This window comes from Ursus arctos, unplaced genomic scaffold (genome assembly GCF_023065955.2).
Source record: "Ursus arctos isolate Adak ecotype North America unplaced genomic scaffold, UrsArc2.0 scaffold_34, whole genome shotgun sequence".
Lineage (NCBI taxonomy): Eukaryota > Metazoa > Chordata > Mammalia > Carnivora > Ursidae > Ursus > Ursus arctos.
In genome coordinates, this window is record NW_026623030.1 from 24,353,591 (window position 1) to 24,376,531 (window position 22,941).

Here is a 22,941-nt window from a genome sequence, read left to right on the forward strand (position 1 = left end):
GAGGTGTCTGCTGTGGGAAGATCTGGGGAAAGGGTGCTCCAAGCATAGGAGACACTAGTGCAGAAGTGAGCTTGCTGTGGTCAAGAATGGCAGCTGGAGCAAAGTGAGAGGAGGGTAGGGTAGGGAGGTGGGCAGGTCACGTAGGACCTTCTGAGGCCATGACAAAGAACTTGGGTTTTATCCCAAGTGTGACAAGGCACCACTGGATGACTATAGGGAGGGGACTGTAGAATCTGGTATACTTTAAGAAGTGAGAATGAGAGGCTGCTAAGTGGAGAATGGATTGTGTGAATCCAAGATGGAAGCAGAGGAACAGCTGGGAGTTTATGTGGTTGTCCAGGTAGAGATTATGGTGGCTTAGACCACGGTAGAGTGGATGGGGATGGAGTCCACAGAACCGGCTGATGGACTTATGTGGAGGTGAATCCAAGAGAGGAATCAGGGACGACTCCTGGGATTTTGAGGAAGCAACTGGATGGTTGATATGCAGAGAGGGAAAAGAAGTCTAGAGAGGGGAAATTGAGAATCCTGTCTGGAATGAGTTAAGTTCAAGATGCCCATTGGGCATCTATTTGATGTCAAGTTGGCCATTTGATAGGAGTCAAGAGCACAGGGACAAGGTCAGACCGGGGCCATCCACAGAACCCAAGACACACAGTAGAAGAGAGAGTTGGGAACCTCCTTCCACCCTTAAACCCAAGTACCCCTCTAGCCCCTGCTGTCTCTTTCCTTTTCATATCCAAGCTTCTTGACAGAATGGTCTACACACACTTTTACCTTACTTCCCAAACCACCACGATATGGTTTTACCCTAACAATTTATTCAAAATCCTCTAGCAAAGTCCATGGTAGGCAGAATTTTGCCCACATGACTTTCACCCTCTGATGTTTACTCCCATAATTTTGTTACATTACAGGGAATTTGCAGATGTAATTAAGGTTAATAATCAGCTGACCTGAAGATAGGTTGTTTGCCAGGTGGGTCCAATGTAGTTACACGAACCCTTAGAGACAAAGAGAAAAGCAGAGACTCAAAGCATGAGAAAGACTCAACTGGCATTGCTGGCTTGAAGTGGGAGGCGCCAGGTGGAAAGCATGAGAAGAAGATGAATTTGGCCAAGAACCAGTGAGCTGGAGGAGGACCCTGGGCCCCAGCTGAGAACCACAGCCCCAGCTACTGCTCTGACTTTAGCCTGGTAACATCCTGAGCAGAGAATCCAGTTACTCCACACTGGACTTCTGACATCGACTGTGGGACAGTAACTTTGTAGGTTTAAACTGCTGAATTTATGGTATTTGGTTCGACAGCAGCTGAGAACTAATATAGTCTCCAGTGGCCTCATGTTGCCAGCCTTACTGGTTCTTCTCAGCCCTCATTTTACTTGACCCCTCCATGACACACAGTAATGCCAACCACTTCCTCCTTGAAAACCTCTTTTTCCTCTTATTATGTGACAATATTATCCTGACACATTTTGGCCCTCTGATAGTGCCTCCTCAGGCCAAATCATCTTCCTGCCTGCTCCTTTAATGGGCATGTCTCCAAGGGCCCCACCCTTGATCCATGGTCCTCACACAGTAATGTCTCTCTCTTTCAAACTCCAGATCTAAATGTCCAACTGCCTAATGGACATCTCCACCTGACTGCCCCACCCATGACATGTGCAAAGCCCAAGGATCTGAACCAGGGTAATAATGATTGTGGGGATGAATGGACGTGAATGGATTGGAGAAACCTGTAGGAGACAAAATTCACAGGAGATGGTGGTTGATTGGATATCTGGATGGTGGAGAGAGAGGAGGTGAGGACTGCTTCTGGGTTTGTGGTTTGGGCAATTGGACTGATGGGGGTGCTACAAACAGAGAGGGCCACAGGGCTCAGGTGAATGAAGAATTCAGTTTTGATGTGGTGAGTTAGAAGTGTCATGGAACGCTCATGTGACCATGTACAGTAAGCCATTAGACATTTGGATTTGCAGCTTGAAGGAAGGAACTAGAGACATGGCTGCCATGTTTGTGTGTTGTGCCATCTTTGGGTGCCATCTGTACATTGTGCTTGAGAAAACTGTCAGCCTACAAGAGATAACCAATGAGACTACATGGGAGGTAAGTGTGGAGGCCAGTGGTACACCTCCATTCACAGAACAGGGAGAGGAAGATGACAGTCTAAAATGCTGAGAAGTCCCTCTGGAGAGGGAGAGAAATGTACTAGAAAAACCGGTCATGGAACAAGATAAGAAGTGGTTTTCAACAAGGCAGATGCGATTAGCACCATCACAAGCCATGGAGAGGTCAAATAAGATAAAGGCTGAAGAGACGCACTAGGTTTGGCAACATGAGGTCACTGAGAACTTTGCTGGAGGAGTTTGAATAAGTAGGTGGGGGTGGGAGCTATACTGTGGGGTAAAAGTGCACGCATACTCCTCTGTCAAGAAGAGGAAGAGGAAAGAGACAGCAGTGGTTGGACGGGCACTTGCGCTGGAAGGGGGTCCCAGCTGTTTCTTCTGTTGTGCATTGGGTTCTGCAAACCACCCAGGGCGGACTTCATCCCTGGGCCCTTGGCTTCTATCCAACCGTTGACTTGACATGGAATAGATGCCAATGGACATCTTGAACTTAACCCATTCCAGACAGAACTCTTGATTTCTCTTCTCCAGACTTCTTTTCCCTCGCTGCGTATCAACCACCCAGTTGTTTCATCAAAATTCCAGGAGTCGTCTCTGATCTGTCTCTTTGATTTGTTCATATCACTCATGAATATTTGTCTTATTCTTTAAAAGGACGTGGGCCTCTTTTATTGTCTTATAGCCCAGTTTTAGAGAATTTTTCTTATAATAGTAAAGGTGTTCTGACATAGGGCAGTCAAAAAGGATGATAGATGTCTACCACAGTGGGTGTTATCAGAAGGATCACATCAATAAATTGGACTTCCTCAAAGTTAAAAATGTTTGGTCTTTAAAGACACTCTTTAGAGGATGAAAAGACAAGTATAGACTGGGAGAAATATATTTGCAAATCACAAATCTGACAAATATATAAAGAACACTCAAACTCAATTTTATTAGGATTAGGCAATTGTTTATTTAAAATGACACCAAGAGCACAAGCAACATAAGAAAATAATAGATAAATTACACTTCATTGAAATTAAAAACTTTTGTGGGTAAAAGGACACTATTAAGAAATTGAAAGACAGCCACAGAACAGGAGAAAATATGTGAAAGTTATATGTAAAACAGGGAGCTAATATCCAGAATATATTTTTAAAAACTTTTACAACCCAATAATTAAAAGACAAAAAAATTTTTTTAAATGACCAAAAGATTTTTTAAAAAGATTTTATTTATTTATTTGACAGAAAGAGAGACAGCCAGCAGAGAGGGAACACAAGCAGGGCTAGTGGGAGAGGAAGAAGCAGGCTTCCCAGTGGAGCAGGGAGCCCAATGCGGGGCTCGATCCCAGGACCCTGGGATCAGGCCCTGAGCCGAAGGCAGATGCTTAACGACTGAGCCACCCAGGCACCCCCGACCAAAAGGTTTGAATAGACATTTCTCCAAAGACATACAAATGGCCAAAAAGCACATGAAAAGATGCTCAATATCATTATGAGTCAGGCATTAGGGAAATGCAAATAGAAACCACAATGAGATACATCACACCAAAGATGGCTATCATTAAAAGAAAAAAAAAAGAACAGTAAAATAATAGGTGTTGGTGAAAATATAAAAAGTTGGAATCTTTGTATATTACTGATGGTAATGCAACATAGCACAGCTTCTGTGTTAAACGGTTTGGCAGTTCCTCAAAGTTAAACATAGGGTGACCGTATGACCCAGCAATTTCATTCCTAGGTGTCTACACAAAGATATGTACAGGAGTGTTGAAGGCAGCGTTATTCATAAGAGCCAAAAGGCGAAAACAGCCCAAATGTCCCTCAGCAGGCGAATGGATAAACAAACTGTGGGCTCTCCAAACTGCAGTATTACTCAGCCCTAGAAAGGAATGAGGTAGGTACACACTACGACACAGATGAACCTTGAAAACACGATACTAAGTGAAAGAAGCCAGACACAAAAGGACAAATATTGTATGATTCCATTTAATATGAAATACTTAGAAGAAGCAAATCCATAGAGACAGAAAGCCTATTAGTGGTTGCTAGGGGATGGGCCGGAGGGGGGTGGGGATTGACTGCCTAGTGGGTATGGGGTTTCCTTTGGGGTGAGGAAAAAGTTGAAAATCAGATAACAGTGCTAGTTGCACTATGAATATAGTTGCATTGTGAATATACTACAAATCACAAAATTGCACATTTTAAACGGGTGAATTTGGAGGTTTGTAAATTGTATCTCAATTAAGATGTTGCATTTCCAAATTATAGGAACCAGAATCATCTTATCCCATTTATTTCTCAAACCTGTGCCCAGGAGCCCTTACTGTTTGGCCAGCAGTAGGCTAGATACTAGATGCCTTGAGGATGGAGAGATGAATGAGACTGCTTCAGTCTAAAATGGGATCTTGGTACTAAAGTGGTTATATTTGCAGACAGTGATTAAAACCCGTGACTTGGGTTAAAGAGATCCACACTGGAATCCACTGGTTAGAATCTTGAGATTGTTTGACCTTGGGCTCATTTCTCCTTTCTAGATCTGTCAAATGGGGATGATAATTAGCACTTTTTTTCATATGGGAAGCGCTCGGCACCTACTAGGAGCTACAGCAGTTACAGCCCCTCCCCCCACACCGGGTTGCGATGGAAAGTGTACTATTATCCTATTTTACAGCTGCGAGCACAGCTGGGTCAGAAGAGAAAACCCAGGTCGTCCCCGCCCGAGTCAGGGTCTCGGGTTCCCGGTCCGTAAAGTCCCAGACACCTGCTGGCGGTGGGTTTCGGGAGCGCCTGCGTGCCGCGCGCCCCCGCGGGGACGAGCACGCACCCGGCCCTGGCGCGCACGCGCGTCTATCCCGGCGGTTGCCTAGCTTGGGGGCGCCAAGCGGCCATGGAGAAGCCGGGTGTGACCCTGAGCGCCGCGGTCCAGGAGCACCTGAGGCACTTGTGTCTGCGCGAGTTCCCATGCGGCACCGGCAGCTGGGTGCGGGCGCCGCCGGGGGCCGGACGAAGGACTCGGGGATCTGCGGGACGGACGGGACTGACCAGGGGCGGGTGCGGAGGGGCCGAGGGGCCGCCAGCCGCAGGATGTGGCTGATCTGGAGAAGCCTGAGGGGGGGGTTTAAATCTGAGCATTTGGGGAGCGGCCTGACCTGGGGTGGGGGCTGGGACACTGCAGGGGCAGACGGGGTAGCGCTCTCGCAGTAATACCCGCCCCCCCCGCCCGAAACTGTGGGCCTGACAGGAGAGGAGAGCGAGATCCCCATCCTAGAACATCAGGCTGCCCTGGGGTAGGGCTTCTCAGTCTGTTAAAGACACCAGGCCCCTTTTGGGGTGAAAAGCTTTTGCCTGGACAAAGAGCTTCCCGACCTTCAGATAATATGTGCTCCAGAACACATAGCAAGAGCCCCCAAGCCGAGTTGGGGGGCACGGTCCTGAGCAGGCCCTGTTCTGACACCTGCAGAGGCTGGTGGGTCTGGGAGAAGCGGCTTCCTCCCTCCTTTCCTGTCTCCTGGTCTCTGAGGCCAGAAACACTTCCCTTCTAAGGCTTCTCCCTGGGGAAAAAGTCGAGGCTCAGGGAGGTTAGAGCAGATGTATGTGCCCACAACCCCCCACCCCATCAGTTAGGTGCTCTTGCTGGGGATGAGGAGCATGACCTTGACAACCTGCCGCCCCTCAGATGTGCACAGGAGTATCTTGGGGGTCTGGAAAGTTTCCCTCCCACTTGCTGGGAAGCTGCCCCCCCCCCCCACTGGTAGGGGCTAAGGGGAGGTCAGTGTTCCCCTTTTCATAGAGGAGAAAACCGAGACACCAATCAAGGAACTAATTTATTTGTTTGTTTCATCAACAAACATTGTTGCATACCTACTATGTGTGCCCGGCATCCTCGTGGAGCTTTGGGGTTTCACCGATGTCTCTCAAGAGTCTCCTGGAGGAAGGGCTGGGAGAAAGTCACTCTGGGAGTCATCCTTTCATCATCCACTGTGACATCTAAATTCTGAATTCACCTTCCCAGCCTTGCCACTTCTTCCTCAAAAACATTTCCTTGGTTAATACATCCCCCAGATGACCTTTCCTACCTCCTAGCTTCTAGTACATAAATCTTTCTGACATGTTTGGTTGCTTTCACCTGCTTCTTCAAGGTTCCCAGCTTGAGTAAACTTCTAAAGGCAGGAATGTAGTTCTCGGTCCGTAGTTCTATCCGTGGCTAATAATCAGTCAAAATTATGGATTACTCACTGTGTAAATGTCTAAGCTCTTTATCCCTGATTGTCCTATCTTACGATCTGTTCTATTTGGGGAGTCTTGAATCCTCAAGAGGGCTGAGTCACCGAATAGTGAAATTCTCCACCTTCACCACTGCAGAATAAGTCACGCTTTCTTCCTCGAACTTGGCGAACATGGAGGGAGCTGGTCCCCAGAGAAGAGGAGGCTGTGAACCCTGGGGAGGAGACAGTGGAGGCGCTACTGGACCTGGTCCGCAGCCCCCACTCACCCTGGGCTCTGCTGGAGGGTTCCAGTGCAGAGGACCGTTTTCTGAGGGAACTGGCCATCCAGAATCCCCTGGTGCTCAAAGACACCTTCTTCTACTCCTACTTCAGGTCCCTACGGGTGGTGGACAAGCAGGTAAGAGCTGGGAGTTGCTGTTAGGGAGGCCATTCCCCCTACAGAACTGTATAGTCCTTAGGGTAGGACCTCGCTGTTAAGTGGGAGGAAGGATGGGAAGGTAGCTGTGCCCCCCAAATTAATTTCACCTGCCCCTCCACCAAGCAGGGCCAACTGTTCATTTGCTACGTGTCTTCTTTCTTCGCCCCTCGGGAGGTAATCCAGGTGTGTCTTGTAGAGCTGACTTTGGGTGCACCCTGCAGTCAGCCCTCCTGGGTCCTAGGACAGACCTTTAAAGTGTCCGTATTGGTTTTACTTAAACTGTGGGGGCCCAGCGTTAGGGAGGGTTGGCATAGTACCATATTAGTTTCTGTTACGAAAAAGCCTTCTTCGCTTCTACCAAATAACAGAGCCCCAAACTGCAAACTCAGCCTTCCTACCTTTGCATCTCCTTTCCCAGAGAAACTGTGAATTTACACAGTACTGGGCATGGGGAGCGGGAGCCCCTCCTACCAATTGCCTGGGACCCTCCCGGTGTAAGCTCTGAAAGTTTTGTGTCCTGGGAACCCCTCAATCCTGGGCAAACTGGTACAGTCACCAGGAAGGGCCCTAATGTCTTTGAGGCTACAAACAACTGAAGATTCACAGATGGACGTCTGAACTTCGGGTCTGATTCTGCTGTGTGCCAACTAGCAATTCCTTACGGCCTCAGGGTTGACTGTGGCCCGGAGGTGGACAGCAAAGAACACGGCATCCCTGCCCTTAGGAGCTCGCAGTCCAACAGGGGACACAGGACCCTGAGCTGGAAGTCGGACAACCCCTCTGGGGGGGCGGGGTGAGGGCGAAGAGGTGAAAGATCACTGTCGGGGTCCGCGGCGCTGGGATCCTGGTGGGATGTGCCGGTCAGAAGGGGTTGGCCTGTGCGAGGTGACTCCCTCAGGAGGGGAAGTGGCCAGCTGTCGCTGTCCTCTTGCGGACCCCATTTCTGCTCCACAGCTGCCTCGCCCATGAGAGCTCCTAGCTTCCTGACCTTCCCTTCCAGGTGAGCCTGGTGGATAAAGGTCTCCTGAAATTTCTGAAACTTGAAGAGTTGGTACTGAGTGCCAATCAAATCAAGGAGATCGACGCCGTCAACCTGCCCCCAACTCTCAAGGTAAAGGAGCCCAGGCTCCATGTGGTGTTTTTGTGCCTCCGCAGCTCAGAGACCCTGTCCCTGCCTTGTCCTGCCACCCGAAGGTTCGGCCAGTGCGGCTGTATGCCAAGGGCCAGCCCCAGGCTTTGGAGAGGGAGGCCAGATTCCTCAAAAAAGTAGAATTTCCGTGTGACCCAGCAATGCCATCTCTAGGCTTATGCCCCAAAGAATTGAAGGCAGGGGCTGAGATTCTTGCAGCCAAAAGGTGGGGCCAACCCAAATGTCCATCAACAGATGAGTGGGTAAACAAAATATGGCCTCTCCGTACAGTGGGATGTTGTTGTCATGAAAAGGAATGACTCATGCCACAGCACGGACGAAACCGGAAAACGTCATGCTGAACGTAGAGGCCACACGCCGAAGGTCACGTACTAGGCGATTCCACTTGCACAAAGTATCTAGAAGAGGCAAATCCACAGGGACCGAGGTTACTAGGGCAGGGGTGAGGGGTGGGGAGTCATTGCGGTACGTGATGGGTACCCACTGTGATGGGTACGGAGCCTTCTGGGGTGATGAAAACTTTCAGAAATAGGAGCAATGATGGCTGCGTAATGATGGACTCTACTTAACGCCACTGAAAGGTACACTTAGAAGTAGGGAAAATGGCAAATCATACATATTTTGCCACAATAAAAAAAAATCACTTTAAGAAAAGCTAGTCTGGGCTTTATTATGAGTTTTCAGCTGAACATATCAAAATGGTCTCAATTTTAAATTAAATGTGGAAATTCGTTGATTTCGTGGCAGAAGGGACTCAGAAATGCGGCTCAGTGCCAGGCCTAGGAAGAAACCAGGCGAGGCCTCAGAGCAGAAATCCAAGAATGCTCTGTTACCCTCCAGTTGAGTCCTTACTCCAGCCAGGGACCCTTTGGCTTTCCCAGAGACAGGCTGCCGTGGGCTGAGCAGTTGCCAAATTGCCATGCTGTCCCCATCCACCCCACCATCACCTCCCATGCCAAATTTTAATGTTTCTTTCACAAAACGAAGAGAAACTTTCCAACACCTGCTGCAGAAATATTTTTCCCCAGATTTTATTTTATTTCTTTTTAAAATTTATTTTGAGAGAGTGAGCGAGAGAGGGGAGAGGGAGAAGCAGGCTCCCCACTGACGGGGGTGGGGGGGGGCTCGATCCCAGGACTCCGGGATCATGACCTGAGCCAAATGCAGACACTTAACCGACTGAGCCGCCCAGGTGCCCCTTTCCCCTTAGTTTAAAGGGAGCCCCCCGTGGGCCTAGCGCGGCAGCGTATGAGGACTTCCCCATGCCACCCCACTGTTTGTCAGGGAGGGAGGGAGGACGGACTCACAGCCGTCTCTCTGCTCCTCTCAGGTGCTGGAGCTCTACGGAAACAAGCTCAGCAGCATGGGGTGTCTGTGCACTCGCCCACCCCCGTGTCTCCAGCACCTGGGGTTGGGTCAGAACAAGCTTCTGGGCCCCTTGGAAAGTCTGTATGTCACCGCAGATCACTGGTAACTCCAGAGCCCCGGCCGGAAAGAGGGGGAAGGGCTTAAGCCTTAGGTTTGGGTCGTGCCTTGAAGAACTCAGCTTTGCTCTTTTCTTTTTTTCTTTCTTTCTCTTTGCTCTTTTCTGTAATAACTGCTGGTTGGCTGCCAGCTCCAGACCTAGGGTTTATTTCTCTGATCGAATAAGCAAAAATTCCTCCTGAAACCCAGGGAAGGATGACAAGAGGTGGCGGGAGTGGATCAGACCTTTCGCTTTGATGCTTTCACAGCAGGGCTGCTCCAGTCGGCCACTGCCGACATCGGGGTGGCCACGGTTGGTTGTGGGGCTGTGTCGTGCGCTGTAGAAAGTTGAGCGTCATCCCTGGCCTCCACCCACCAGATGCCAGCAGCACCTCCACACCAGTGGTAAGCACCCCAAATTTGTAGACTCATACCATGGCCAGAGTACCGTGTGTTCTGATTTTTTATCTGGAAAACATATTTCCTCTAAACCGAGGTAACCTGCTTCATGCCAGGTGTGAGTTCCATAAAAACACGTAAGTGAAACCTCCATCTTTCACTGCTGAAATTCAAAGGAAGGCACCCTGCTCATGGTTCGGTTTTCCTGATATCTTCCCCGTCTTCTTGAAGGCTGACTTTGGATAAGGTCCACGTGCTGGCCCCCATGAAAGGTTCTTCTCGGGTACTTCCCTTTGACTGGCTAGCATAGCCTCGCATGGCGGGCTGCCCAGGTCGGAAGAGCAGGGCAGGAGGGCAGGGAAGATGCCCGAGTTCGGTGAGCTGGAGACCAGAGGGTATGATGTGCTGATGACGTGCCCCTTGCGTTCCTCTTGCTGCTATTCTCAGAGCGGACACCAGTTTGCTGTGTGCAGTGGGGAGAGCTCCTCATTGCCCCCCCTTCCTGGCCCTTTTTGCCAGACTGGGATGGAGGGCGCCTCCTTTGTCCTCACTGGCATGTTCTTCTTCACTCATGTGCCCCCAAGACATGAATCACAGGGCTTCCTATGACCATGAGCCAGTCGGGCTTCGGAAAGCGTCCTCCAGCTTCCAGACCCCTCAAGTGTCATGGACCCTCTTCTCAGGGCCCCATATTTACCGGCCTCTCTTACCTCCGCCCACTGCTCCTCCCCACGTGGCTTCCTGGCCAGTGTCAGTCTGTTGAGAACCTTCTAGATGCACAGTGCTGTATCAGGATCTATGCGCGGTACCAAGAGTTCATCTGCGAAGAGATCTGTGTAAATGGAAGTCATTGCAGGCAGGATGTGACCAGGGCCATCTCTGTGTCACAGTGAGGATGGCAGTGTCATGGGGGGGGGGGGCAGTAGAACCAAGAGGTGTTTCTTGGTGAATCAAAGGGGGGCGATCTTGAGCCAAGGGCCGCTAACTTGTGAGTCAAGGGTGGGTGGGGGCTCCTATCCCGACAGGATCCTATCCCGCCCTCAGCACCGGCCTGCTGTCTGTCGTGGACACGGGGTGCTGGGTGGTGTTGAGCAGGGCAGGCCCAGTGCATGACCACAGCTGCCTGTCCCCATTCCCGCGCTCACCCTGCCTCTGGGCTTCCGGCTGATCCTGCTCCCCTTCTAGGCCCAACCTTGTCTCTCTGGACCTGAGCTTCAATGACCTGACGGACCTGCAGGGCATGATTGCTGGCCTCAGCACCCTCCCCCACCTGCGGCTGCTCGTGCTGCAGGGGAACCCGCTGGCCCTGGTGCCCTACTACCGAGGCTTCACCATCGACAGCCTGTCCCAGCTCTGCGTGCTGGACGACATCACCGTGTCTCCCAGTGAGAAGCATCAGTTCCGGGGGCTCAGCCACAGTGGGGGTGAGGGAGCGGATGGGCAAAGCAGGGAGGGGCTGGCATCTGATACCCTGGGCCTCTGCTCACCGGTCCACTGTCAAACCGGTCCCTGCAGCGCCCCAGTTAGTCAGGGGTAGCTCACCTTCTTGGTCAGTGTTCTCTCCCAGATTTTTGATCCCTGTCATTGGGATTTGGGGACAGAAGTGGTAAAGGGGCTGAGACCATCCTAGGCCAACAGGAAACGTTCTTTAAATGCATTTCTTTACATCTGTGGTGGCTTGAGATCACCCCCTTGTGGCCCATGCCACAAGCTGCATCAGAGCCTTCTGAAGGTCAGGGCGATGGAACATTGGTAATCACAGCTGCCATGCCGTGTGCCAGGCAGAGCTAAGGTAACAGATTCTCCATCTGTAACCATCCCTGCAAAGCAGCTACTATCATTCCCATTATACAAATCCAGAAAACAAGGCTTAAGTGGGGTATCTTACCAAAAAGGGACTCACTCCAAATCACTGTGTTTGAACTTGGCGGAACTGGGGTTTGAACCCAAGTCTGCAAACTGCGAGGTTCAGCCCCTCAAGGAGGAAAGAATGGAGGGACCCGGCTGGGCCTGCCCTCCCCTGCCGTCCCCCTCACTTCTGCCACTTCCCCTTGCAGACCTCTTGGCACGTGAGGCACAGTTCGTGGTGACTATTGGAAATGTCAAGGGGGTTCTGGACACCTCTATCCTGGACCCGGAACCAGGGCCTCAAGGCCCTTTTATCACTTACAACTATTATGTGACCTACGATTTTGTGGAAGATGAAGAAGGAGAAGCAAGTGATTACGGTGGCGTGCTGGCCGAGGTGTGTGCCCCTTGGGCTGCTCCCAGGAACTGGGGTCATGCGCTGCCCTTGGCTCCACAGGGTCTCCTGTGCAGGCAGAACCGCTTCTTGGGGCCCAGAAAACCCCTTTACTCGGAGCTTTCTGGTTCACACCCTACTCTGAGAAGGGAAGCTGCTCTATTCAGCCCCTTTCTTGCATCTCGAGTTACTCCCCGTGTTCACCTTCGTTTGCCCTTGAAATACAAGCAAACGGCCTCACAAGGGAGCAACACTTACAACCAGGCCGTTGCTCCCCACCCCACGCTTCTCCCCTACTCTTCCATCGCCCTTCTCATCAAAAGCACACAGGAGGGTATCACCCAGCCAGGAGAGATGGGGGACGCCCTAACTCCTGCAGAAATTGTTACTGTTCTTACTCCTAACATAGACCTCTCAGAAGGGGCAAGATGGGCATTTTTAAAAACTTCCTGCCCAAGCCCGCGTCTTGGTTGGTGCTTCAGGTTCGGCGCAGACACCTGTTCACGCACATGCGCGCTGCGCTCAAGGAGAACCCTACGCACAGCTCAGCGGGCGAGTGTCTGGGTCTCTCCCGCAGATCGTCAAGCCCTCACCCAGCACCGAACAGCTGGTCGAGGACATTCCTGAAGAGCTCTTCGAGGAGGCTGAAGACTCCGTAGAGTCTGGGCTGTCCACGCTGTCGGGAGAGCTGGAGGGTTCGGTGGCCTCGGGCGGGTCGGGGTCCTTGCCCCGGGTGACAGACTCCGCGGAGGAGCTGGCCAAGCTGCGGCCGCGAATAGATCCCCGGCTCTGCCCCTCCCCAGGGTAAGGACGGAGGCCGCGTGGCAGCAGGGCCTGGGTGGCCGGGGTTCTGTGAGCTCTGCCCGCGCCCCTTCCCGGCCCCACAGCAGAGCGGTCCCTGCGCCCCCGGGGACCCTCTGGGCCAGTGGCTGCGCAGGTGCAGCTGCGTTCGGTGTTCGAGGCCCCGGGAGTCCTCCCTTCGCCGGAGCGCAGCTGTACCTTCTTTCCCTGAACGGTCAGGTATAAGGTCAAGGCAGAGGTGAGAGAGGGACAGCCCTTGCCCTCCGGCAGCCCTCAAGAGTTTAAAACCTTCTCAGTTTAACTTCTTAATGCATCTGGAATTTATCCTGGCACCTGACACGTGGTGTGGAGCTGGCAGTCCAAGTAGCAGGTTCTTTCTCCCCTCCTAAGGCCGGCCTCACGGGCGTCGTGCGTATCACATGCTTTGTCTTATTTGATAAAGAATTTTTTTTGATGGTGAAGAATTTTACAAGAACTTAGAGTCACATCTCATTTAGTCTTGAAGCTCCATTAGCTCCATAACTCATTTCAAAACATGGATCCGGGTTGGGTTGTGGTGGTGGTGGTGGTGGTGTGTGTTTTACAAGCTTCCTGCTATCAGCTGGCGTTGTCATTAGATTCTTCTGATGACCAGAGCTCAGAAAACAGAATTTGCGACTGAGTTCTAATGACCTGAGCCTTCACCTCACGCAGATTTTGCTGCTGATGCCTTCAAGGAATTGCGAAACCTAGTTTCTCTTGAAGCTGAAAGAGTTATTTTTTATTTTTTTTTAAGAATTTTTAATTTTTTTTTATTTGGGAGAGAGAGAGAGCAAGAGCACGAGAGGAGGAAGGGTCAGGGAGCCCAGTGCAGGACTGGATCCTGGGACTCGGGGATCATGACCTGAGCTGAAGGCAGACGCTTAACCAACTGAGCCACCCAGGTGCCCCTAAAAGAGTTGTTTTTGTTTTTGTTTTTAATTACTTAAGACATCCACGGAAGGTAAACAATACAGGCTTGTGGAGACTATGGGGGAGCTGCCGTGGGCCCTTGTGCAGAGTTCCTGCGGTGACAGAAAGAGGGAGGCGGCTACCCCAGCTGTCAGAAGAGGGGGAGCCCCAGCCAGCCCCGAGCCAGGCTCCCCAGTCAGCCCCAGATGACAGCCTTGTGGTGGTGCTGCTGGTGGTGGTTGAATTTTTAGAAATACTAACAAAAAGTAAGAACTACAAATGATGCTACTTTTAAAAATATGTAAATTAGAAAATAAAAGTTTCTTCTCCTGCATCCGTCAAACTCATCCCATAGAATGAATTACTCTTTTATTTATTTACGTTAAGTAGTCTCTACTCCCAGTGTGGCACTTGAACGCAGGACCTCGGGGATCAGGAGTCGTCCACTCTCCCGACTGAGCCAGCCGGGCGCCCCAGAACGAACTACTCTGAATGGTTTTGTGCATGTGGTTCCCTGTTTCTTCTTACACAGTCATATATACGAACCTATATACTCCTATACTTTTTTTCTCAAAAAAAATGAACTCATATTCTGTCTCAGTTTGAAATATGCTGATTCTGCTTGTGGCTGTGGACACACAGACCTGTTCTATTATTTTTTTTAAATAAATGATTAAAATGTAACCCACATATACGGAAGTATCCACCTACAGCCAAATGATGAGGGCCCGCAAGTAACCACTGCCCTTGATAAGAAATAACATCCCAGGGGCGCCTGGTTGGCTCAGTCGTTAAGCGTCTGCCTTCGGCTCAGGGCGTGATCCTGGCGTTATGGGATCGAGCCCCACTCAGGCTCCTCCGCTATGAGCCTGCTTCTTCCTCTCCCACTCCCCCTGCTTGTGTTCCCTCTCTCACTGGCCCTCCCTCTCTCTGTCAAATAAATAAATAAAATCTTTAAAAAAAAAAAAAAAAGAAAGAAAGAACATCCCAGAACCTCCGAAGACTCCTTAGGCCCCTCCCTCCTTCCTAACTGTCACTGTCAACTCAACTAACACCATTAACTCATGTGCCTTAGACCTTTCTATAAATGGCGTCAGGCAGTAATCGTGTGTGTCTGGCCTCCTGTGACACTGTGCACGTGTGTGCACGTCTCCTCAAAGGCGTCGTCCTGGTCCCCGGCCATGGCCTCCCGGCTGACAGCACCCCCGTCTTCCTCTGCCCTCCCCAAGGACGGTTCTCTTCAGCACCGTCCGCAAGCCCTGGACCGATGTCATCCCCTGCAACTACGAAATGCAGCACACCCTCAGGGACCTGGTGCCCCTCAAGGCCTTCCTGCTGGCGGGAACCACCGTGACCATCGTGGAGGAGAAGGTGGGTGACGGGGTTCCTGTGCTCCACACATCAGCCCCCTTTTCCTGTCTTCCAGTCTCCAGTCAGGGCGTCCCGGGGCCCTGGTGCCTTGTGGGCGAGGGCTCAGTGCCTTTCCAGCAAGATCCCAGCCAGCCCCCGGCTGGCCTGCCTCACTCATGCCCACCTCGCCATCCCCTAGATTCTCTCCTGGCCTCTGGTGCCTCCGCCTGTCGACACTGTGTTGCCTGCTAAGAAAGGAAAAGGGGAGAAGGACAAGAAGGACAAGAAGGACAAAGACAAGAAGGGAAAGGAGGGGAAGGACAAGGCCGCGAAAGGGGAGAAAGAGACGGCACTGAAGGTACCAGCTGGGCTGCCAGGTGCCCGGAGTGGTTGTGGTAGCCGGGGGTGCTCTGGGCACTGTCCCTGCTGGGCCCCAGCCACTCTCCCGGCCTCTCCCCGCAGGAGCAGAAGGCGTCCAAGAAGAAGGAGCTTCCTAAGGAGCTCCGCCAGGACCCACCCATTCTGCGGGTGCTGGGCAGCGGCCTGGTGGCCTTGGAGCCCCTGCTGGTGGGGGAGCCACTGGTGTCCACAGTGTGCAACTTTGGGGTGATTCGCACCGCGGAAACTGACAGGCTGACCTTTCTCAGGGTACAGGAGGGCCCCCGCCACACCCCTCCCCCCCGAAACAGTGCTGGGCAGGGAAAGGCTATGTGGGACTCTGAGCCTCCCTCCTCCGGAAGGCCCGGTGTTGGCAGGGCCCAGGGGGGAGGAGGGCCTCTCCCTCAGCTGTGCAGTGGCGCCCAGCTCCCCACTTTATGGGAACCGGCGCCGTGGGCAGCCTTCTCAGGTGTGAGGAGCCCGGCCAGTGGGCAGGTCAGGGCCACTCCTCCCTGGGAGACCTGCCCTGCCTCCCTGGGCCGTGGGGAGGTTGCGGGGGGAAGGAGGGGTGGAGACCTGCAGCCACCCCTTCCCCAGCATCCCCCAACTCCAGTAAGCCTCTCATGTTGTGGTTCTTTCTCTCAGGATGGAAAGAACAAGAACAAGAAAGCTAAAAAAGGTAAGAACTAATGATGGTAACTGAGAGCGGGGAATGTTTACTGAGGGCCTTAGTCTGCCCCGACTGCCATAACAGTGCCACAGCCTGCGAGGCTTATAAACAACAACAGACATTTATTTCTTGCAGCTCCGAAGGCTGGGAAGTCCAAGACCAAAGTGCCAGTGTCGCTAGGTAAGGGCCCTCTTCCTGGTTCGTAGCCAGCCCCTTCTTGCCGCATCCTCACATGCTGGAAGGGGCACGGGGACTCTCTGGAGCTTCTTTTATAAGGATACTGATCCCATTCATAGGCCTCTACCCTCATGACCTCTCACCTCCCAAGGTCCCATCCCCCAATACCATCACTTCTGGAGGTTAGGATTTCAACATGTCAATTTTGCAAGGACACAGACATGCAGGCCGTAGCAGGACCTGGGGAAGGATCCACCTGATTTGGGACCAAAGAAGTGGAAGGACAGAGAATCGTATCTTCTGGGCAGTGGGAAGGCCATGCCCACCCTAAGGACCAAACCCTCCACCTTTCCTGCATTCCTGAGACAAGAGCAGCCCGATGTGGGTCGTGCTAAGGGCAGGAGAGGCAACCTGGGGTAGGAGGCAGGTGAGGTGGGAGAGGGGGCTGAGTTGGGCCTGGCCCAGGGTCCTTCTGGCCCAGCAGTCGGGTGCCTGTTTCAGCTCATTGGCCCTCTTTGCCCAAGGAGGAGTCTGGGCTCTTCAGTGAACAAGGGGCAGTCACTCAAGTGTCTGAAACAGGTAAGCTTTAGATTTGAGCTGTAGAAAGAACCGGCTGGCTTGGAACGAGCGGTAGGAGATGGGGGCCCGGCTGGGAGCCTGCTGCGCACTGTAAGGCCAGGTCAGAGCAGCATGGCTCCCGACAGCCGGAGAATGGAAACAGCCCGAGGCCCATCCGTGGCTGCGTGCCCGGATGTGGCATTTCCACACAACGGGGATTCCTCCACAGCGAAAACGAGCAAAGCCTCCACGTGTAGCACCGGAGAACCTTGAAAACATGAGGGCGGGAAAGCAGCCAGTCAAAGAAGGCCACACAGTGTTTGATTCCGTTTACGTGAAATGTCCCAGAACAGATGAATTGATAGGGACAGAAAGTAGATCAGTGGGGGCTAGGGGAGGGGGTGACTGCTAATGGCTACAGGGTTTCCATGAGGGGGGGACGAAATGTTCTGGAATCACGTCATGGGAATGGTTGAACAATGTTGTGAATATACTAAAATCCACAGAAGTGTATATTTAAAAATAGTTAAAATGTTGAATATTATGAGAATTTTATCTCAATGAAAAGAAATTCACCTAAAAACAGCAACAAGAACATACAGGCAAGAAACGCTAAGGGCCTGACCCAGGACTGGATGGCAGAGGTGGGGCAGAGGAGACAGGTCCGAGAGTGACTGGGGGGCAGGTGGGACGGGACAGGCTTCTGCCCGGGGGCCTGCAAAGCTGCACCCGGGGCTGGGCTTGGTTTTGCACCTGCGAAGCTGAAGTGTGTGGAGTGTCCAGGAAGCCTTTCCCTCACCTGCCCCTTGTCCCCCGGTGCCTTCTCCATCTCCTCGGCCACCACCCCAGAAAACTGCCACTGCTACCCAGCTGCGCCTCCTTCCTCCCACGTGGCCGGGCCACTCTGTCGGCTCCCCCACAGCAGTCAGGGAGGTCGTGTTTGCGAGTCTGGCTGAGTCACTCCCTGTTGGAATCTCTTCCATGACTTCCTGCAGGCTGATCACGAAAGCCCCTGAGTTCTGCTTGGAATCCTTACCTGCCAGTGTTCATTCAGCTGCTTCAGCCATCAGATCTCAGCTTCAGTTGCCTTCTTTGGGGAAGCTGATCCTCTGGATTAGGGTGGGCTCCTTTGTTTTCTTCATAGCGTCTGGTGGTTTTGTTGTTTTTTTAAAAGATTTTATTTATTTGTCAGAGAGAGCACAAGCAGGGGGAGCAGCAGGCAGGGGGAGCAGCAGACTCCCTGCTAAGCAAGGAGCCCGACACAGGACTGGATCCCAGGACCCTGGGATCATGACCTGAGCTGAAGGCAGATGCCTGACCAATCGAGCCACTCAGGCATCCTGAGTCCAGTGTTTTTATCTATAGTACTCAGCACTGTGCAAACTATAGAGATGTGAATTTTGTAATTGTTTTATTTTTATCTTGTCCACTACACTGAAACTACAAGTGTGTGTGTGTGGGGGGGGCTGCACCTGCATTCTTTGAAGTCATACAGTCCCTAGTCTCCAGCATAGTAGGCTCATAGGAGGCCATCAACATTGATTGAATGAGTGAATCAACTTATAGGTGGTATTTAAAACCATAAAAATATGTGTGCTTATGTTGACAGAGAAAAGGATTGAGCACAGCACCCTGGGGAACACTACAAATTTTGAGCAGGGAGGGACAAGACCTGGAAGAATCACATTTAACTATGTCCTAAAGAAAAATTCAGATATTGAAAGGAATACAAAAAAAGTACCTAAGGTGGGGCACCTGGGTGGCTCAGTCTGTTAAGCATCAGACTCTTGATTTCAGCTCAGGTCATGATTCCTGATTCCTCTCTCCCTTTCCCTCTGCCCCTCCCCCCACTCACATGCACACACACTCTCTCTCCAAAATAAATAAAATCTTTTAAAAAAAATAGCACCCAAGGTAAAATTCACATCTGCCATCCAATAAAACAAAACCAAAAACAAACTACCAGACATGCCAAAAAAAAAAAAGAAAATTTAATATATAATGAGAATTTATCAATCATAGTTGACTCAGAAATTACATACATGTTAGAGTTAGTAGACAAGGACATTAAATTACTTATTATAATTATATTCCATATATCTAAGAAGCTAAAGGAAAGGTGATGGTATGTAGCAATATGGACTATAAACCAAACTTTTAGGGATAAAAACTACCATGTCACATTAAAAATATATTCATTGGGATTAATGGCATATTGGACAATTCAGAAGAAAAGATTAGTAAACTGGAAGCGGTAGAAACTATCCACAATTAAACTCAGAAAAATGGCTGGAAAAAAAAATGAACAGAGTGTCAGTGAATTTTGAGACAAATTCAGAGGAACTGATGTCCATGTAGTTGGAGTCCCCAAAGGAGAGTGGAGTAGGCAGAAAGAATATCTGCAGAAGTAATTGTTGAAACATTTCCAAGTTAGATGGAAATTATAAATACAGCAACCCAAAGAGTTCAGTGAACTCAAAACACAAGGGGCATGAAGGAAACTAAACCAAACTGGATAATAATAAAACTGCTTAAAATGAGTGATAAAGACAGAGGAACAAAGATAAAGATGACAGCAGTCTTATCATCAGGAAAATGCCAAATAGAAGACGGTGAAAGAATTCTTAAACATTCAAAGAAAAATAACTACCAACTTAAAATTCTTTACCCAACAAAAATATCTTCCAAAAAGAAGGTGAACTGAACAGTTTCTAGACATACAAATGCTGAAAGAATGTATCACCAGCATACCTGTATTACAAGAAATGCTCAAAGAAGTCCTTTAAGTGGAAGAAAATACTGGATGGATCTGGATCTGCAGAAAGAAATGGTAATTGTGTCAAAATATAAAGACTCCTTTCTTATTATTTAAATATGTTTAAATGATAATTGTTTAATGAAAAGATATATTGCAGTGCTTATAACACCAGTAGAATGTATGACAATAGCAAAAAGGCTAGGCGTGGGAGTAAGGAAAGAAATGGAAGTGTATCACTGTAAGATTCCTATTTCTGTGTGAAGTGGTATAATATAATTTGAAGCCAGACTGCAATAAGTTAAAGATATTTATTATAAACTCTAAAGTAACCACTAAAATGATACAACAAAGAATTCTAGCTAATAAGCCAACAAAGGAGAGAGAAAAGGGATTGTAAAGATATTCAGTTAATCTAAAAGGAGGTGGAAGCAAAAAGAAACAGAGAACATGTGCGATAAATAGAAAACAACAAGATGGTAGACTTAAACACAATCATACCAATAATCACATTAAACGTAAGTAATCTAAACACCCAATTAAAAGGCAGAGATGTTCGGATTGGATAAAAAAGTAAGACCCAACCGTATGCTGCTTGCCAGAAATCCACTTTAGATATAAAGATACAAAAATATTTAAAAATGGAGAAGGATGTTCATGCTTACACTAAAAGAAAGAAAGAAAGAAAAAAGAGCAACTATTAATACCGGACAAAATAGACTTCAGAGAAAGACTATTACCAGGAATAAAGAGGGTCATTTCATAATAATAAAGGAGTCAAGAGGATGTAATGGTCCTAAGCATGTATGCACCTAATAATTGAGCTTCAAAATACATGAAAAAAAAAAAACCTGATAGAACTACAAGGAGAAATAGACAAATCCAAAATTATATTCAGAGATTTCAATATGTCTCCCTAAGTAGTTGATAGGAAAAATAGAAAATTGGTAAGGATATGGGAGACTCGAATCAGACTGCCAATCAATTTGAGGTGACTGAAATTTACAGAGTACCTCACCAAATAACATGAGAATACACATTCTTTAAGTGCACACAGAGCCAAGATATTCCATAATCTGGGCCATAAATAAAGTCTCAGTAAGTTTAAGACAATTCAAAACATACAAAGTATCCTATCCTCTGTGACCACAGTGAAATTAAATTAGAAATCAGTAACAAAGATATTTGTAAAATCCCCCAATTTTTAGAAACTAAATAACACACATCAAAATAACCCATGGACCAAGAAGAAATCAAAAGGGAAATTAGAAAGTATTTTGAACTGAATGAAAATAAAAATATGAAATGTCAAAATTAGTAAAATTGAAGTAAATCAGTATTCATAGAGAAATTTATAACAGTAAATGCCTATATTAGAAAAGTTTCTGGGTTGCCTGGGTGGCTCAGTCGGTTAAGCATCTGCCTTCAGCTCAGGTCATGATCTGGGGTCTTGGAATCAAGCACCATGTTGGGCTCCGTGCTCCGTAGGCAGTCTGCTTCTCCCTCTCTCTCTGCCCCTCCACCCCACTCATGCTCTCTCGCTCCCTCTCAAATTTTAAAAAGAAAGAAAAGCTTCTAAAACTGAGTTTAACAGGGTTGTAGGATACAGGGTCAGTATTCAAGAAATTAACTGTATTTCCATATACTAACAATGAACTCTCAGACGGTGAATTTTTACAATGGCATTGAAAAATATGAAATAGGGATAAATCTAACTAAGGATGTGGAAGTCTTGTATTCGGAAAACTACAGAATGTCCCCAAGAGAAATCAAAGAAATAAATGGTGGGATAAATATGTACAAGGATAGGGAGATTCAGTATTGTTAGGATGTTGGTTTTCCTCAAATTGATCTGTAATTCAACCTAATCTCAATCATGCTGGGGGGATTTTTTTTTTTTTTTTTTTAGATATTAGCAAGCTGATTCTAAACTTAATATGGAAATTCAAAGGACTAGAATAACTAAAACAGCTTTGAAAAAGAACAAAGGACATAACTGTGGGACTTCAGGACCCATGCAAATCATATGATTTATGATCAAGCCACAGGGTTAAGATGGTCTTAAATTTTTTTTACACCTTTTCAAATATTTTATTGTCTGGCTTAATTGACAGTTGCACAGGAATAGCTGCCACTGCTGTTAGTCTCTTGTGGTGCAGTGTTTGAAGTGTATGAAGAAAATCCAATCTCATATGGACATGTAACTGGAAAGGGGAATATTTTAATAGGCTTTCAAATAACTGGATATTTTTCTTTGATATGTCAAATTTGACAACTAGTAGTTTTTTAAAGGCTGTTACAGAGTGAAAACAATCTATATGAATGCATTTTTCATAGTTATGTTAAAATCCATTGGTCTACATTGCTTTTTTTTTTTTACATTGCATTTTGAAGGGCTATCTTACTCATGCACAATTTGTAACATCAGGCATTGGTTACTTGTAAAATACTGGTTCACTGAGTTATGCAGATCTTCCTACTGTTGAGTCATTTCATTACACATTACCCGAAAATCACATTCATTTATCAGCACCCATATCATTAGAAAAGCCTTTGAGTATTGGGAAACAGTTACGTTCATGGTGGCAGATACAGTGTTTCAAAATTCTGATTTCTACTTGAAAGCTCAAATGTTATAAATTTATCAAAATGCTTTCCGTTGTTTTCCCTGAAATGCCAGACTTCATTCGCTTTTTAGAAAATAATCTGCCAAATATTCACGTCTGAATAACCGGTTTGTCCGTGTTCTTTCAAGGGAAGACGGTGCTCCGAGGCACAAGCGGCTGGTTCGTGTTGCAACGCAAACAGCTGCGCCTTGTTAAATGATCTGATTAGACGTGATTTAACCGCGTTCCTCGCTACGGTTAAGACGCGAGGCTGGAACCGCGGACTCCCAAACCGCGCTCCCCCTTGGGTCGGAGGACAGCTTTGAGTTCCAGGGCGGCCGAGAAGCAGCCGGCACATCTCTCGGGACTCACACACTCGTGTTTTTATTTCTCAGAAAAGGAAAAATCTGCGGTTGCCGCGTACGACGGCGACTACCAGCCCCAGCCGCTGACGGTGGAGGTGCAGATCCAGCTGAACCAGCACCTCTCGGCCGAGGAGGCGCTCCGGGACATCTCCCTGTAGCGCGCGGGATTAAAGGCTGTTCTGACGACCGTGGCTTCGCGTCCGTGTGGCCGCCGCGTCGGGGAGCGGGGGACCCGCTGGGGGGCGCGGGGCGGCCTCTCCGCCCGCAGGTGCTCAGCGGGTGAGCGAGGCCCCGTGTGGGAGGGGTCCCGCGGGGCCCCGAAGCCCCGCCCCGCGCCCC

At 49.2% G+C, this 22,941-nt stretch overlaps 2 protein-coding genes across 2 annotated transcripts in view; both read left to right on the forward strand.

Moving 5' to 3' along the window:
• MLXIP (MLX interacting protein) overlaps positions 1-6,523 on the forward strand; it is a 77,207-nt gene extending 70,684 nt beyond the window's left edge. The window contains exon 19 of the transcript XR_006411225.3: positions 6,476-6,523. The gene's annotated coding sequence lies outside the window, so the exon portion shown is untranslated. The remainder of the gene's footprint in view (positions 1-6,475) is intronic.
• Positions 4,982-22,791, forward strand: LRRC43 (leucine rich repeat containing 43). The gene is made up of 13 exons (XM_057305827.1): positions 4,982-5,093; positions 6,476-6,736; positions 7,758-7,868; positions 9,238-9,377; positions 10,956-11,194; positions 11,828-12,015; positions 12,590-12,816; positions 14,973-15,114; positions 15,293-15,451; positions 15,556-15,741; positions 16,117-16,150; positions 16,277-16,321; positions 22,633-22,791. The coding sequence occupies exons 1-13, from the start codon at positions 5,001-5,003 to the stop codon at positions 22,758-22,760; spliced, it is 1,953 nt and encodes a 650-aa protein (XP_057161810.1). The 5' UTR covers positions 4,982-5,000; the 3' UTR covers positions 22,761-22,791.
• The last annotated feature ends 150 nt before the right edge of the window (positions 22,792-22,941 follow it).